Source organism: Antechinus flavipes, chromosome 2, assembly GCF_016432865.1.
Source record: "Antechinus flavipes isolate AdamAnt ecotype Samford, QLD, Australia chromosome 2, AdamAnt_v2, whole genome shotgun sequence".
NCBI lineage: Eukaryota > Metazoa > Chordata > Mammalia > Dasyuromorphia > Dasyuridae > Antechinus > Antechinus flavipes.
Genome location: NC_067399.1, coordinates 348,843,805 through 348,856,000, shown reverse-complemented (window position 1 = coordinate 348,856,000; position 12,196 = coordinate 348,843,805). Strand labels below are relative to the sequence as shown.

At 33.3% G+C, this 12,196-nt stretch overlaps 1 protein-coding gene across 5 annotated transcripts in view; it reads left to right on the top strand.

Annotated features, from left to right (window-relative positions):
- SNX6 (sorting nexin 6) overlaps positions 1 to 12,196 on the top strand; it is a 73,169-nt gene that overhangs the window by 44,873 nt on the left and 16,100 nt on the right. For all 5 annotated transcript variants that reach the window (XM_051978014.1, XM_051978015.1, XM_051978018.1 and 2 more), the window contains 3 exons: positions 5,020 to 5,125; positions 7,927 to 8,002; positions 11,182 to 11,221. In XM_051978014.1, the coding sequence (XP_051833974.1) occupies positions 5,020 to 5,125; positions 7,927 to 8,002; positions 11,182 to 11,221 (222 nt within the window). The remainder of the gene's footprint in view (positions 1 to 5,019; positions 5,126 to 7,926; positions 8,003 to 11,181; positions 11,222 to 12,196) is intronic.

The following is a 12,196-nucleotide window of genomic DNA, read 5'->3' as shown; positions in this document are numbered from 1 at the left end:
GTGCCTAGCACATAAAAGCACTTAAGAATATTGATATATTAATTGGAGATATCTAGTTGCAAAGGATTCTGTAAGATTGGATGTGAGGTGGAAGCATTTTTTGCCAAGCTCTTGCAACATTCCCCTCTACACAACTTTAAGAAAGTGTGTCAAGTCAAATTCTAAGGAACATAAGCAAAAAAAAGTCACAGTAATTCATTTTTCCAGTCCAGGATAATTTAGAAGGGTAGGAAGGAAAATTTGCAGTGGTCAGGTGTAGATTGGCCACAAGTACAGCACACTGGAAATCAACACCAACTGTGGGCCTTCAAAGTAAAAGCAAGTCTATTTGACTATGCTCCAAAAAGAGGTTATAGGAAAGTCTGTGTGAACCCTGGTCCATAATCTGGTCTCACTTGACAATTCAGTTCTAAGGCAGAGAGGCATTTGTGGTAATCAAGGAGTAAAGGTCCTGTTTCTGTATTGTTAGTTTCAGGGAAGTAAGGAATTATTGTGTGAAGGAGCAAAGGCTTATTTGATAAGGACTAGGAAAACACTGAAAACTTAGAATCTTCTCTCCCTTCTCCTCCCCTACCCCCACCCTCAACTGTGGAAACAGCTAAGACATAAAAGCTTGAAGCTCAGGACATTTAGTCCCCTACACCTCCAGCCTCTCAAGAGTTAAGATGAGCCAAATTCCAAAATAAAGTCAAAAGTCAAAAAAATCAACAAACAAAGATGAGACAAGATGGCAGCTGAGAGACAGAAACCAGGTGGACTTTTCCAGAATTCCTCTCCAAACAAATTTAAAATAAGACCTCAAATCAAATTTTGAATAGCCTTCACCAAAAATTCAAGGTGAGCTATTATTCCATGCTAAGACAGATGAGGAGGTCAGCAGGAGAGTTCTCTGACAACAGGGACCATAGTACAAAAGGTGGTAGTTCCAGTAGTTGGTCTTGGAAGCTGCTTTGACAGCATTTATGTTAGGAGCTGCAACAGCTACTTTGGGAGCTCTCATTGTAGAGACAGTAAGGGATTTGAACAATTGGTAACAGATGTCAAGGGACTCTTGGCTGGTACTGATTGGCACTTCTATTGTCAATACATGTTTCTGGGTCACACTTCTAGGATGGAGAGAAACACTTGTGGATGGTTACAAGGAAACAGACCCTGACAGCAGTTCCAAGGAAGAAAGCAGTACTAGCATTTGCATCCACAGAACTGGGGACCTGCATTTATTGTAGAATCAAGTTGTAAGAATGCTATTGATTATGGCAGCACAGGAGAAGTAGACCTTTTTCTGGGTGCCAGAGCACATACCAGGAGAGATGATCAAACTTCTCCCCAGATCATACCATCTTGGAAGCACCAAAAACTTGTAAACACCTCTCCCCCAAAAAATGGCTCTGAAAAATAGCACAAAAAAGTCTGTTGGGATACTACCTTCCCGTTTTCAGTGAGCACAGTCCTATACATAAAGTTCATAATCAAGAAATAGCCTGGAGAACCAGCTACATCCAGCGAAAGAACTTTGGGGGATAAATATGAACCACTACATAGAATTCCCAATCCCTCTATTTTTGTCTGCCTGCATTTTTTATTTCCTTCAAGGCTAATAGTACACTATTTCAAAGTCCGACTCTTTTTGTACAGCAAAATAACTGTTTGGACATGTATACATATATTGTATTTAACTTATACTTCAACATATTTAACATGTATTGGTCAACCTGCCATCTGGGGGAAAGGGTGGGGAGGAGGGGAAAAGTTGGAACAAAAGGTTTTGCAATTGTCAGTGATGAAAAGATACCCATGCAAATATTTTGTAAATAAAAAGCTATAATATAAAAAAAAAAAAAAAAGAAAAAGAAATAGCCTGGGAAAGTGAGCAAACAAGACCAAAAAAGAATGACCATAAAAAGCTACTACAGCATCAGGGGAGACTAAGATACATACACAGAAGAGAACAGCAACCTAATATGCTAGCTACAAAAGAAAGAAGAAAATACCAATTGGATTTGAGCTCAGAAAGAACTGGAAGTTAAAGAGATAAGAGTGGGGGGTGGGAAAGGGTATTGAATGATACAAGAAAAGAGGATTAGCTTAGTAAAAGGGACACCAAAAAATACTGAAGAAAATAGCATCTTAAAAAACAAATTGGCCAAATGGTAAAAGAGATATAAAAATTCACTGAAGAACTTTAAAAGGCAGAATTGGTTAAGTGGAACAAGAGGAATAAAAACTCCCTGAGGAAAAACAATCCCTTAAAAATTTTAAGTGGATAAGTGAAAGCCATGAAAGTCCATGAGGCATCAAGAAATGAAAGCAAAGTCAAGAGAATGAAAAACTAGAATATATGAAATATCCTATCAGAAAAAAACTCACCTGGAAAATAAATCAAGGAAAGGAAATTTAAGAATTAGTGGACTATCAGAAAAGGCATGACCAAAAAAAGAACTTAGTCTTAGTATTTTAAGATATTATCCAAAAAACCCACCACGCTGTCCATACATAGTAAAAACAGAGTAAAACATATGGAAAGAACTCGCCCATCTCCTAAAAGAGATCCCAAAATGGAAACTCATGAATATTAAAGCCAAATTTCAGAGCTCCCAGATCAAAGCGAACATATGAAATGAAATCGTACAACTTTTAACGATACCTTACACATTGCAGAGAGAAGAGATTTAGGAAATGACACTAGATGGCAAAGGAGCTAAAATTACAATTAAGAATCACTCAGCAAAACTATATTTCTTTAAGGGAAAAAATGGATATTTAATGAATAAGAAAGACATCTTACAAACACAAGACTTGAGAGGTATAAAAAGATAAACATGAAAGTAAGAATTATATGCATATACTCAATTGGTTATAAAAAACTAAAGAAAATAGGAGGAGAAAGGCCAAAGAAAAGGGGAGATTTGGTAAAATGGGGGGAGGGGGGTTTATGGAGGAGAGTGGTCATGAAAGAGGAATAGGATAAAACAAGAATGATAAAGAGAAGAAAAATGGTATTGGGGAGTCAGGTGGGGAATAAACAGTAACCATAACTGAGTATAATGGCTGTCAAATAAAATGGATTAGAAAACATTCCAACTTGTACAGAATATTTTTGTAATGGCAAAGAATTAGAAACTGAGGAGATGTCCATCAATTTGGAGAGCGACTCAAGTTGTTGCATATGATTGTGTTGTTATACTATAAAAAGTAAGGAAGAGGACAGTTTTCAGAAAAACTTGGAAAGATTTCGAAGAACTGTTGCAAAGTTAAATGTGTAGAACTAGGAAATTATTGTAACAACAATCATCTGAAAAACTTAGCTACTCTGATGAATATAATGAATGATCCATGATAATTGCAAAGGACTCATGATGAAAAATCCTATTCCTCTTTAAAGAAAACTTATGAATTCTTGAATATAGAATGAACCAGATTTTTTTCAATTTCTTTTTCTTGCCTTTTTTCCCCAACAGAACTTAATATGAAAATACATTTTTCACAATTTCACATTTGTAATTTATATATTGCTTGTCTTCTCAGTCAGTGGAGGAGAGACATGGAAAGAGGGAGAGAATTTGGAACTCGATAAAAACTTAAAAGAACAATGGATTCATCAGTTCTTAATTTCTTTCATTTAATGGATTCTTCTATTCTTAACATCTTTCATTTAAAGGTGATAAAGATACAATACTTTGTTGAATTAGCTTCTAAAAACCTATGTGTTCTTTACTGATGATACTTTAGAGAGATACTCTTGATTCCTCTATTGATGTTTCACAATTTTTATGTCTGTGGGAGAGTGAGAATTAAAAATAAGTAATTATTGATGTTCTCTCAATCAACTTTTTTTTAAAGTATTAAAGACATTTTTTCAATGCTTTTAGTAATTTTTCCTTCAGATATAGTATAAGTCTTTGTGTTTTCATTGTACTATTTTCTCATCTTCCTACGCAGACTTGAGATTAGTCCAGTTCAGCCACTTTTTCTTTGCTCTCTTCAGTAGCATGTCTTCCTCCAGAAAGCATACCTGAGACTTAATTGTCCAAGTGTGATTCCACTGTCATTGGTGGAAAAAGCATTTAGTTAAAATTATTTTTGTACAACTTTTTCATTTTTATTCTTTCTGAACCTTCCATTTCCACCCTTGAATGCCCTAGATATAACTGAGCTTAGTGGGATGTCTTGCAAAACTTTCTTTGTTAGTTTTACTCTCTACTACTATGTTTTTTAAGATGTTAAAGCTCATAATCTGTCCATCATTATTTTTCATATTTTACAAAGAAGTTTATATTATCATTTTAATTACATATATTTAATTTTTGAATGGCATAATTCTAGAAGTATATTGCTTATAAGGTCATGTCTTAAGAACTACCGGCAAATGTGAACCTTATAAAGGTTTCTGCTCAAATAATTAAAAGTATATGACTGCTTTTCATGCTTTTACATAAATGTATAAAGTGTACAGAATTAGTCATTCATACCACTATCTTTCATAGAAGATGCATTGTTATTAAAATACTGATTTACAAATTTGATTTTTCCCTTGTGAATGCTAAACATGACTGGTGCAGATTTTTAAAAAAGAAAAACATTTAAACAAAAAATTTGGTTAATTTTTTTCAATTGTTTATTCATGTCTCTTGACTTTGTGACCCCATAGACTACAGTATCCCCAGGCCCTTCTCTCTACCGTTTTCTCTTGAAATTTGTTCAAGTACATGTTCGTTGTTGACATAACATTATCCATATCCTCAGCTGTTCCCTTTTCCTTTTGCCTTCAGTCTTTCCCAGCATCAAGGTCTTATACAGTGATTCCTGTTTTCTCATTATGTGGCCAGTGTTTCAGCTTCAGTATCTGACTTTACATTGAATAGTCTAAATTTCTTTTAAGTATTGACTGTTTTTGAACTCCTTGTGTAAGAGATTCTCTACCACCACAATTCAAAAGGATCAGTTCTTTAGTACTCAACTTTCCTTATAGTCCATCTTTAGACTATGTGAAAATCTTTGTTTTTTTGTTTTGATCTACAGGATGTAGATGATTTCTTTGAACATGAGCGAACATTCCTTTTAGAATATCACAACCGAGTTAAGGATGCATCTGCTAAATCAGATAGGATGACAAGGTCACATAAAAGTAAGTATTAACTTTCTGAAGAGAAACCTAGAAACAACATAAAGATAACGTAGCAAAAGTTGTTTATCATTTACAATTCGCAATTTCCTTAGCATAGTAGGACTATTCTTATTTTTAATTTAATGAATGCACTTGCAAAGATCGGGTAGAACAGTAGACTTTGGATATAGCTAATAAATATTTTAATGGAAAGTTGGGAATTAGAGAAGTCTCCTGCTTGTTAACTAATAAAATTCTGTTCTTTATGACATTCCTTTAAGGTACTTGAAAGTTATATTTTAACTTTTCTCTAGGAAACTTCTGTCTATAATATGTAGTTCTTTTCAAATACAGAAACAAAAGTAGAACCTTTCATGTCTCTACAAACAAAAGGAAACATTCTTACAATCCATTCTCCAGTTGATAAATGGTCAAAGGATATGAACAATTTTCAGATGAAGAAATTAAAACCATTTCTAGTCATGAAAAAATGTTCTAAATCAGTATTGATCAGAGAAATGCAAATTAAGATAACTGATGTATCATTACACACTGCTCAGATTGGCTAAGATGACAGGAAAAGATAATGATGAATGTTGGAGGGAATGTGGGAAAACTGGGACATTAATATATTTTTGGTGGAGTTGTAAACTGGTCCAGGCATTCTGTAGAGCAATATGGAACTATTTCCATATTGCTATCAAACTGTGTATGCCCTTTGATGCTGCAGTGTCTCTACTGGGCCTATATCCCAAAGAAATCATAAAAGAGGAAAAAGGACTGGATGTTTATCAGTTAGAAAGTGTCTGAATAAGTTATGGTATATGAATGTTATGAAATATTATGGTTCTGTAGAAACGATCCTCAGGATGATTTCAGAAAGGTCTGGAGAGATTTGCATGAACTGATGCTAAGTGAAGTGTATAGAACTAAGAGAAATTGTACACAATAGCAAGATTATGTGATGATCAATTCTTATGGACACGGCTTTTTTCAACGTGAAGTGATTCAAGCCAGTTTCAGTGGTCTTGTGATAGATTCATCTGTACCCAGAGAGAGGACCTTGGGGACTGAATGTTGATCACAACATAATGTTTGCACTTTTTTGTCCTTGTTGTTTACTTGCATTTTGTTTTCTCTCACTTTTTTCCTGATCTGATTTTTCATGCGCAGCATGATAATTGTGGAAATACATATAGAAGAATTGCACATGTTTAACATATGTTGGATTGCTTGACATCTAGGGGAGAAGTTGGGGGAAAGGGAGGAAGAAAAAAAATTTGGAGCACAGGATTTTGCAGGGTGAATGTTGGAAACTGTATATGTTTTGAAAATAAGTTTTAAATTAAAAAAAAAGTAACATTATAAATGTAAAGTTAGAAGATTTGAATATTTTTCCCATATTTTGAACTTATGATAAAGAAGACATTTCTTACCAGAGAAGGTGCTGTGCCCTATGAATGAAGTAAAATCCCAGTAGCACAAAGGAAACATAAGATGCCCAAATCTAAAGACATTAGCATACCAAATATTCAGATATTTTTGTCCGACCTGTGGCAGAGCTTCAGAGGTCATATTGAATTTCACCCACAATCTAATACACTATTCTTGAATCCCAATGTTGTGATGTCATTGGTCCTCTTCAAGTACAAAGAACAAACAACATAAAATCAGAAAACTCAGTAAACTTCATATGATCTCTGGATCTATACCTGGATAGATACTAATCAAGTATTTAAAGCAGTGAATTCTGTTAGATCCAGATATCCAAGAAAATCCTAGACTTTTTCACAAGGAAAATATAATTTTTATGGTCTATGGAGTCATGAAGAATCAAAATATTGTGAGTGACTCAACAATAAGTATACACACAAACACTTAAAACAGTCTTAATGTTTAATGACTTAAACAGTCAAAATTAACTAACTAGCAAAATGGAAATATCTGTTGAGTTTTCAGTTCCTATTTAGCTAGCAAACTATAAGATTTTTAAACTTATTTCTTTATGAAAATTCAGAATTCATAGTTACAAAAATGGTTAATTTAGGTTTGCTCAAAATGATATGTCTGTAAAAAATTTTGAAATGTTTAAAATGAGTTTCCAAATCCAGAGCTTGTAGTAGAGAATGCATATTTAGAAAGGATTTTCTTTGGAACAAGTACTTTTATCTATAAAGTTGTATTGATGGTATAGTCTTGGAAGACTAATGTTATGTTAGTCTTCAACATCTTTATTCTCTTAACACTTAATTTTCATTCTGTTAGAATGATATGTGTGGTGTTCTTCTTTTCTCTTCTATAACATATTGGTTCTCCGGGAGCAGGTTTCTTGGGGAGGTTTTCTGGAGGCAGTCTTAGTTTCAGTTCCGATCAATAATCACCTCAAATACAGCGAGCTGTTAAAGTAGTTCTTTATTGTCTCTTCCACAATAGCTCAGTTAGCTTTTTTTGGTTTCGAGCACTCCTCTAGCTCAACTCCAACTTCTGGCTTCTCAATTCCCTCAACTGACTGACTTCTGGCTTTCAGTCTCTTCAACTGACTCACTTCTGACTCCTCCACTGAGTCAGCTCCTTTTATGCTCTTTTAGAGGTGTAAACTCAAAGGTTGACTCCTCCTCCAAGAGTGGAATTGTGGGAGGTGTAAACTTTATGAATCTCCTGACTTGTGAACTCTAACGTGGAAACTCTCTTAAAAGTGTGAGCTCTTAATGTATGAACCAATTACATAAGCATTGTTTCTATCAACTCTAGTGAGTTAACACCTTGTTTCAAGTTCTGGCTCATAACAGATTTGTTGAATCTTTGTTCAAAATTTTCTTTAGGTGCTGCAGATGATTACAATAGAATTGGATCTTCACTTTATGCATTAGGAACACAAGATTCTACAGATGTATGCAAGTAAGCACTTTGTTTAATAGCATTTAAGATAAAAAAGCATAGGAAAATTGCTGAATGATACACTTAACCTATATACCTGCAACTTATGAAATTCATTTTTTCTGATTCAATTAGAATTTATATCAAGAAATTTGCTGAATGTGTTCTATTAGCATTCTGTCCTTATTTTTCTTCTGTTCACTTATCCCAAATATGAAACATTTATTATTTTCTACCCACTCCTCTTTTACCTGGTAAAAATTGGCTGAAATTTTTTCTTGACTTCTTGTTAAGTCTTGTAAATCATTTTTGTACCTTTGAGAAATTGTATTAAGTAATAACAGTTTCAAATTCATAATCAGAAAGATTTTTGCAGTTCAGATGTTGTTTTCTTAAAGAAGCCTTTTTTTAAAACATGATTTATTCCACATTTTATAATTTAGTAAATATTAATCTGGCAACAAAGAGTTTACTTATAACACAAAATGAACCTAATGTAGTAAACTACTCAGAAAGTTTGATTGTATAACTATCCTGTGAATTGTGGGGCAGGAGTTTGTTTTGATTTTAAGTTATATCTAGAGTACATTTTAATCCCTACTTTTAATTGAAGAACATTTCAATTTTTCATTCTTAGGTTTAATTTTTTTCAATTATTGAAAAATATGATTGAAATAGTCCATATTTTTCACTAAAATCTTTTCTTTGAACTATGACATAAGAGTTTTCAGGAGAAATTCAAGATGCGGAATTCTACACAGGCCAGAAGATACCAACTATTTCACTTTTATTTATATTACTTCATATGAAAGAAAAACAATTGATATGATATGATAAAATATGGGTTAATAGTTGCTAACAAAATATGGTTTAGTCCTTTTAAAAATTGGGAAATTACTTGTTTTGTTAACCTTGTGGAATTATTATAGATACTAAACAAGAAGTAGTGTTTGCCAGTTTCCTGGAGGTATCGCTTATAAGAGCTAAAAAATAAAAGATTTTATATTGATTGCTTTATTCAACAAATATTTATTGAGCATATCTTGTACAGAGAGCATTGTTCCAGACATTAAGGGAAGATAAAAAATTTATTTCTGGAAATTTAGTATAAATGGAAAAGACAAACTGTAACATAAATATCACATGAGAAATGTATCATCGAGTATAAAGAAGTACTTCATGAGAGTTAAGAAAGAGGGTTATCCCTCTATTAGATTACTTATTGTCTATGGAAGGGATTCGGGAGAAGGGAAGGAGTAAAAAGGATTATTTCTGGTGATGGAAAGAAGGAATTAAATTCAAGCTTTCACAGAATAGGTGACTTTTCACTTGGGCTTTAAAGAACTCAGTAGTCAAAGAGGAATCAGGAGAGGCCATTCCAGGTATACAAAGGAGAGCTTGTTTTTAAAAATTATCCTATATGTAATGATGTACTGATTTTATCTTTCAATCCTTGAAAAATACTTTTCAGTGAAATACAAAGTGATGAGGGGAAAGATTCACATGTTCTTCCATATTGGAAAAGTAAAGGGAGAAGAATATGTTTGTTGTCCAAATGATGACAGGCTTTCTTTTCAATTAGTGTATTAAGTGGTTCATCTGGAGTTAGAATGACCTGAATTCAACTTTGGCCTCAAATGCAAACTATATACTAGTTGTGTGTCCAGGGCAAATCATTTAACTTTTGTTTGCCTCAATTCATTGGTGAAGGAAATGGCAAGCCTCTCCAATATTTTTGCCAAGAAAACCCAGTCTACAGGGTTACAAAGAATAGGACATGAATGAATAACAACAATTCATTTATGCTGCTGGAATAAGGATTTGGATCTTGATTTGAATTAAAGGTCAGACTAGAGTTGCATTTGGGAAAATTCATCAGCTATTATTTTTACCAAAAGTTCATCTCAGTGATTTTTTTATGGTTGCAAATTATGAAAGTTCTCTCAGAAGAATTAAAATGACAAATAACTCCAAAGACAGTGGAAAGAGTTATCATGGCCATAGGTAGCATGCCATGTATTACTAACAAGATTAGTTTGTGAAAAGTAAAGTGTAGAATGTTCTGAATGTCATTAAAGTTGAATGTGACCAAAAACTTTTAAGTGGAAAGGTTAATAACATATCAAGATAGACCACCCAAGTAGCTTATTGTAACTCTTTACATAGTGTGAGAAAGAGCAAAAGAAGTTTCCAGAACGTTGGATAGCTTATATATGGAGAGAGAGAGAGAGAGAGAGAGAGAAAGAGAAAGAAATTGAAAATAAGTAGAGGGGCAGTTACTTGGTGCAGTGGATAGAGTACCAGCCCTAAAGTCAGGAGGACCTGAGTTCTTCTACATTAATATTTCTTTGGTTGAAAGCAGTACCTTTGTACTCTAAAATTTCTGTTACCAGCTTTACATTTTATTTTTAGTATGTGTTAGCATTACCACCTAGAAATATAGAAAGATTCTTTGATAAGAAGTGAATTAATTCCATAGTGGAAATTTATATATCTTTATAGGAACAAATCAGTCTTAGGAAGTGCTTATGGCATCATTTTTAATCATCAGATATCTTAAGCATTTCTATACTTTCTTTGTTCTGCCTTTAATTGGATGAAAAAAAAATGAGGTATCTGTTTCACCTCTACCTCTTAGTATTTTATTTGCACATTAGAGCAGTTGAATAATTTTGATAAAATGTGGCCCATTACAAAAGGAATTGGTTTGGGTGGTGTCTTCTTGACACAAAAGGCTTTCAAGTGAAAATTTTGAAATATAGCTATTTTTCTGGAATCTTTAACAAATTTCAATTTGTATCTGGATCAAAGTAGGAACTAGATCCTTGTATCTACTAATAACCAACAAATCGCTTACTCTAATGATTACTATCATTTAAATTTTTAAAAAATGCTAATTTCTTCCCAAACATTATTTCAAACCTCAAAACAACCTTATGAAATATAGATACTTAGAGATATTTTCATCTCTATATAGTTAAGAAAACTAAGACCCACAGAGAATATGTAACTTGCCCATTGTCACAGCTCTAGTAAGTGTTAGAAACAGGATTTTAGACCTAGACCTTTCTGACCCCAGCCCTAGCTCTCAATAAAATACTCAGAATTAATTTGGATGTTTGATCAATTCTGTGAAAACTTGAAATGGAAGATTAACAATGTCCAAGAAAGCAACTGATAAAAGTTTTTTTTCTTTCCAGATTTTTTCTTAAAGTTTCAGAATTGTTTGATAAGACAAGGGTAAGTCCCATTAATTAATTTGAGAATCTTAACTTTGCATGCTGTAAGACTTTTGAGTTTCCCGTTGTATTTTAGCAAGAAAAGTTGGTTATAGTTTAAGAGCATAGATTTTACCAAAAGGTATTTAGTATTCAGGAGTTAATTTTGAATATAATACATTTTATTCTTTGCCAACTATTTGTGCTTGAAATAAAAAAATGTATTTTTGTTGTTATTATTTAAATACTTTTTTAAGCTTTGCCTCAGTTGTCTGAAAGTATCCTTAAGTTCTTAAAAATTATTAAATGGAAGTTTTATTTTTAAAGATAGCTCTTGCTATCTTGCAGCTTAGGCCTGCAAGAGGCATAAGGACTAGGATTAGGAGGAAGTAGAGTATGGAGGCTAGCTGGCCGATAATAATAAAGGGTTGTTCTATGGGTTGCCCTCCAATTCATGTGAGTGTGATTAAGTTGGCGGCGAGAATTCAGAATAAGGTTTGAGAGACTGGTCGGAATATCATGCTTCGTTGGTTGGCTATATGGAGTAGTGGGATAATTAGGAGAATTAGGATGGAGGCTAAGTCTTACTGAACTGGAAGAGATTCAAGTGTGGACCTCTTGATATCTGAAAAACAATCAGAGAAACTTATTACAAGGTTGGTTAGGGTAACATGCTTACCACCTCTTTTGTATGTGAAGTAAATTTATTTATCTTAAATTTACATAGTTAAAGCTTCGAGGATGTTTATCTTTTTAAGAATGGTTAAATAAGAGTCCAGTGGTCCTCAAACTTTTGTTCTCAATATCTTTATCTTATTAAAAATGATTGGGGATCTGTCCAAAGAATTTTTGTTTATGTGGTTTATAGTTATATTGATCACATTAAAAATAAAAACTAATTATGAATTTGTAGACTCTGAAAGAATTTCAGAGATTCCCAGGATGCTCTGGACCAGACTTTGAGAACCATTGAACAAGACCTTGTTTATTACTGTTT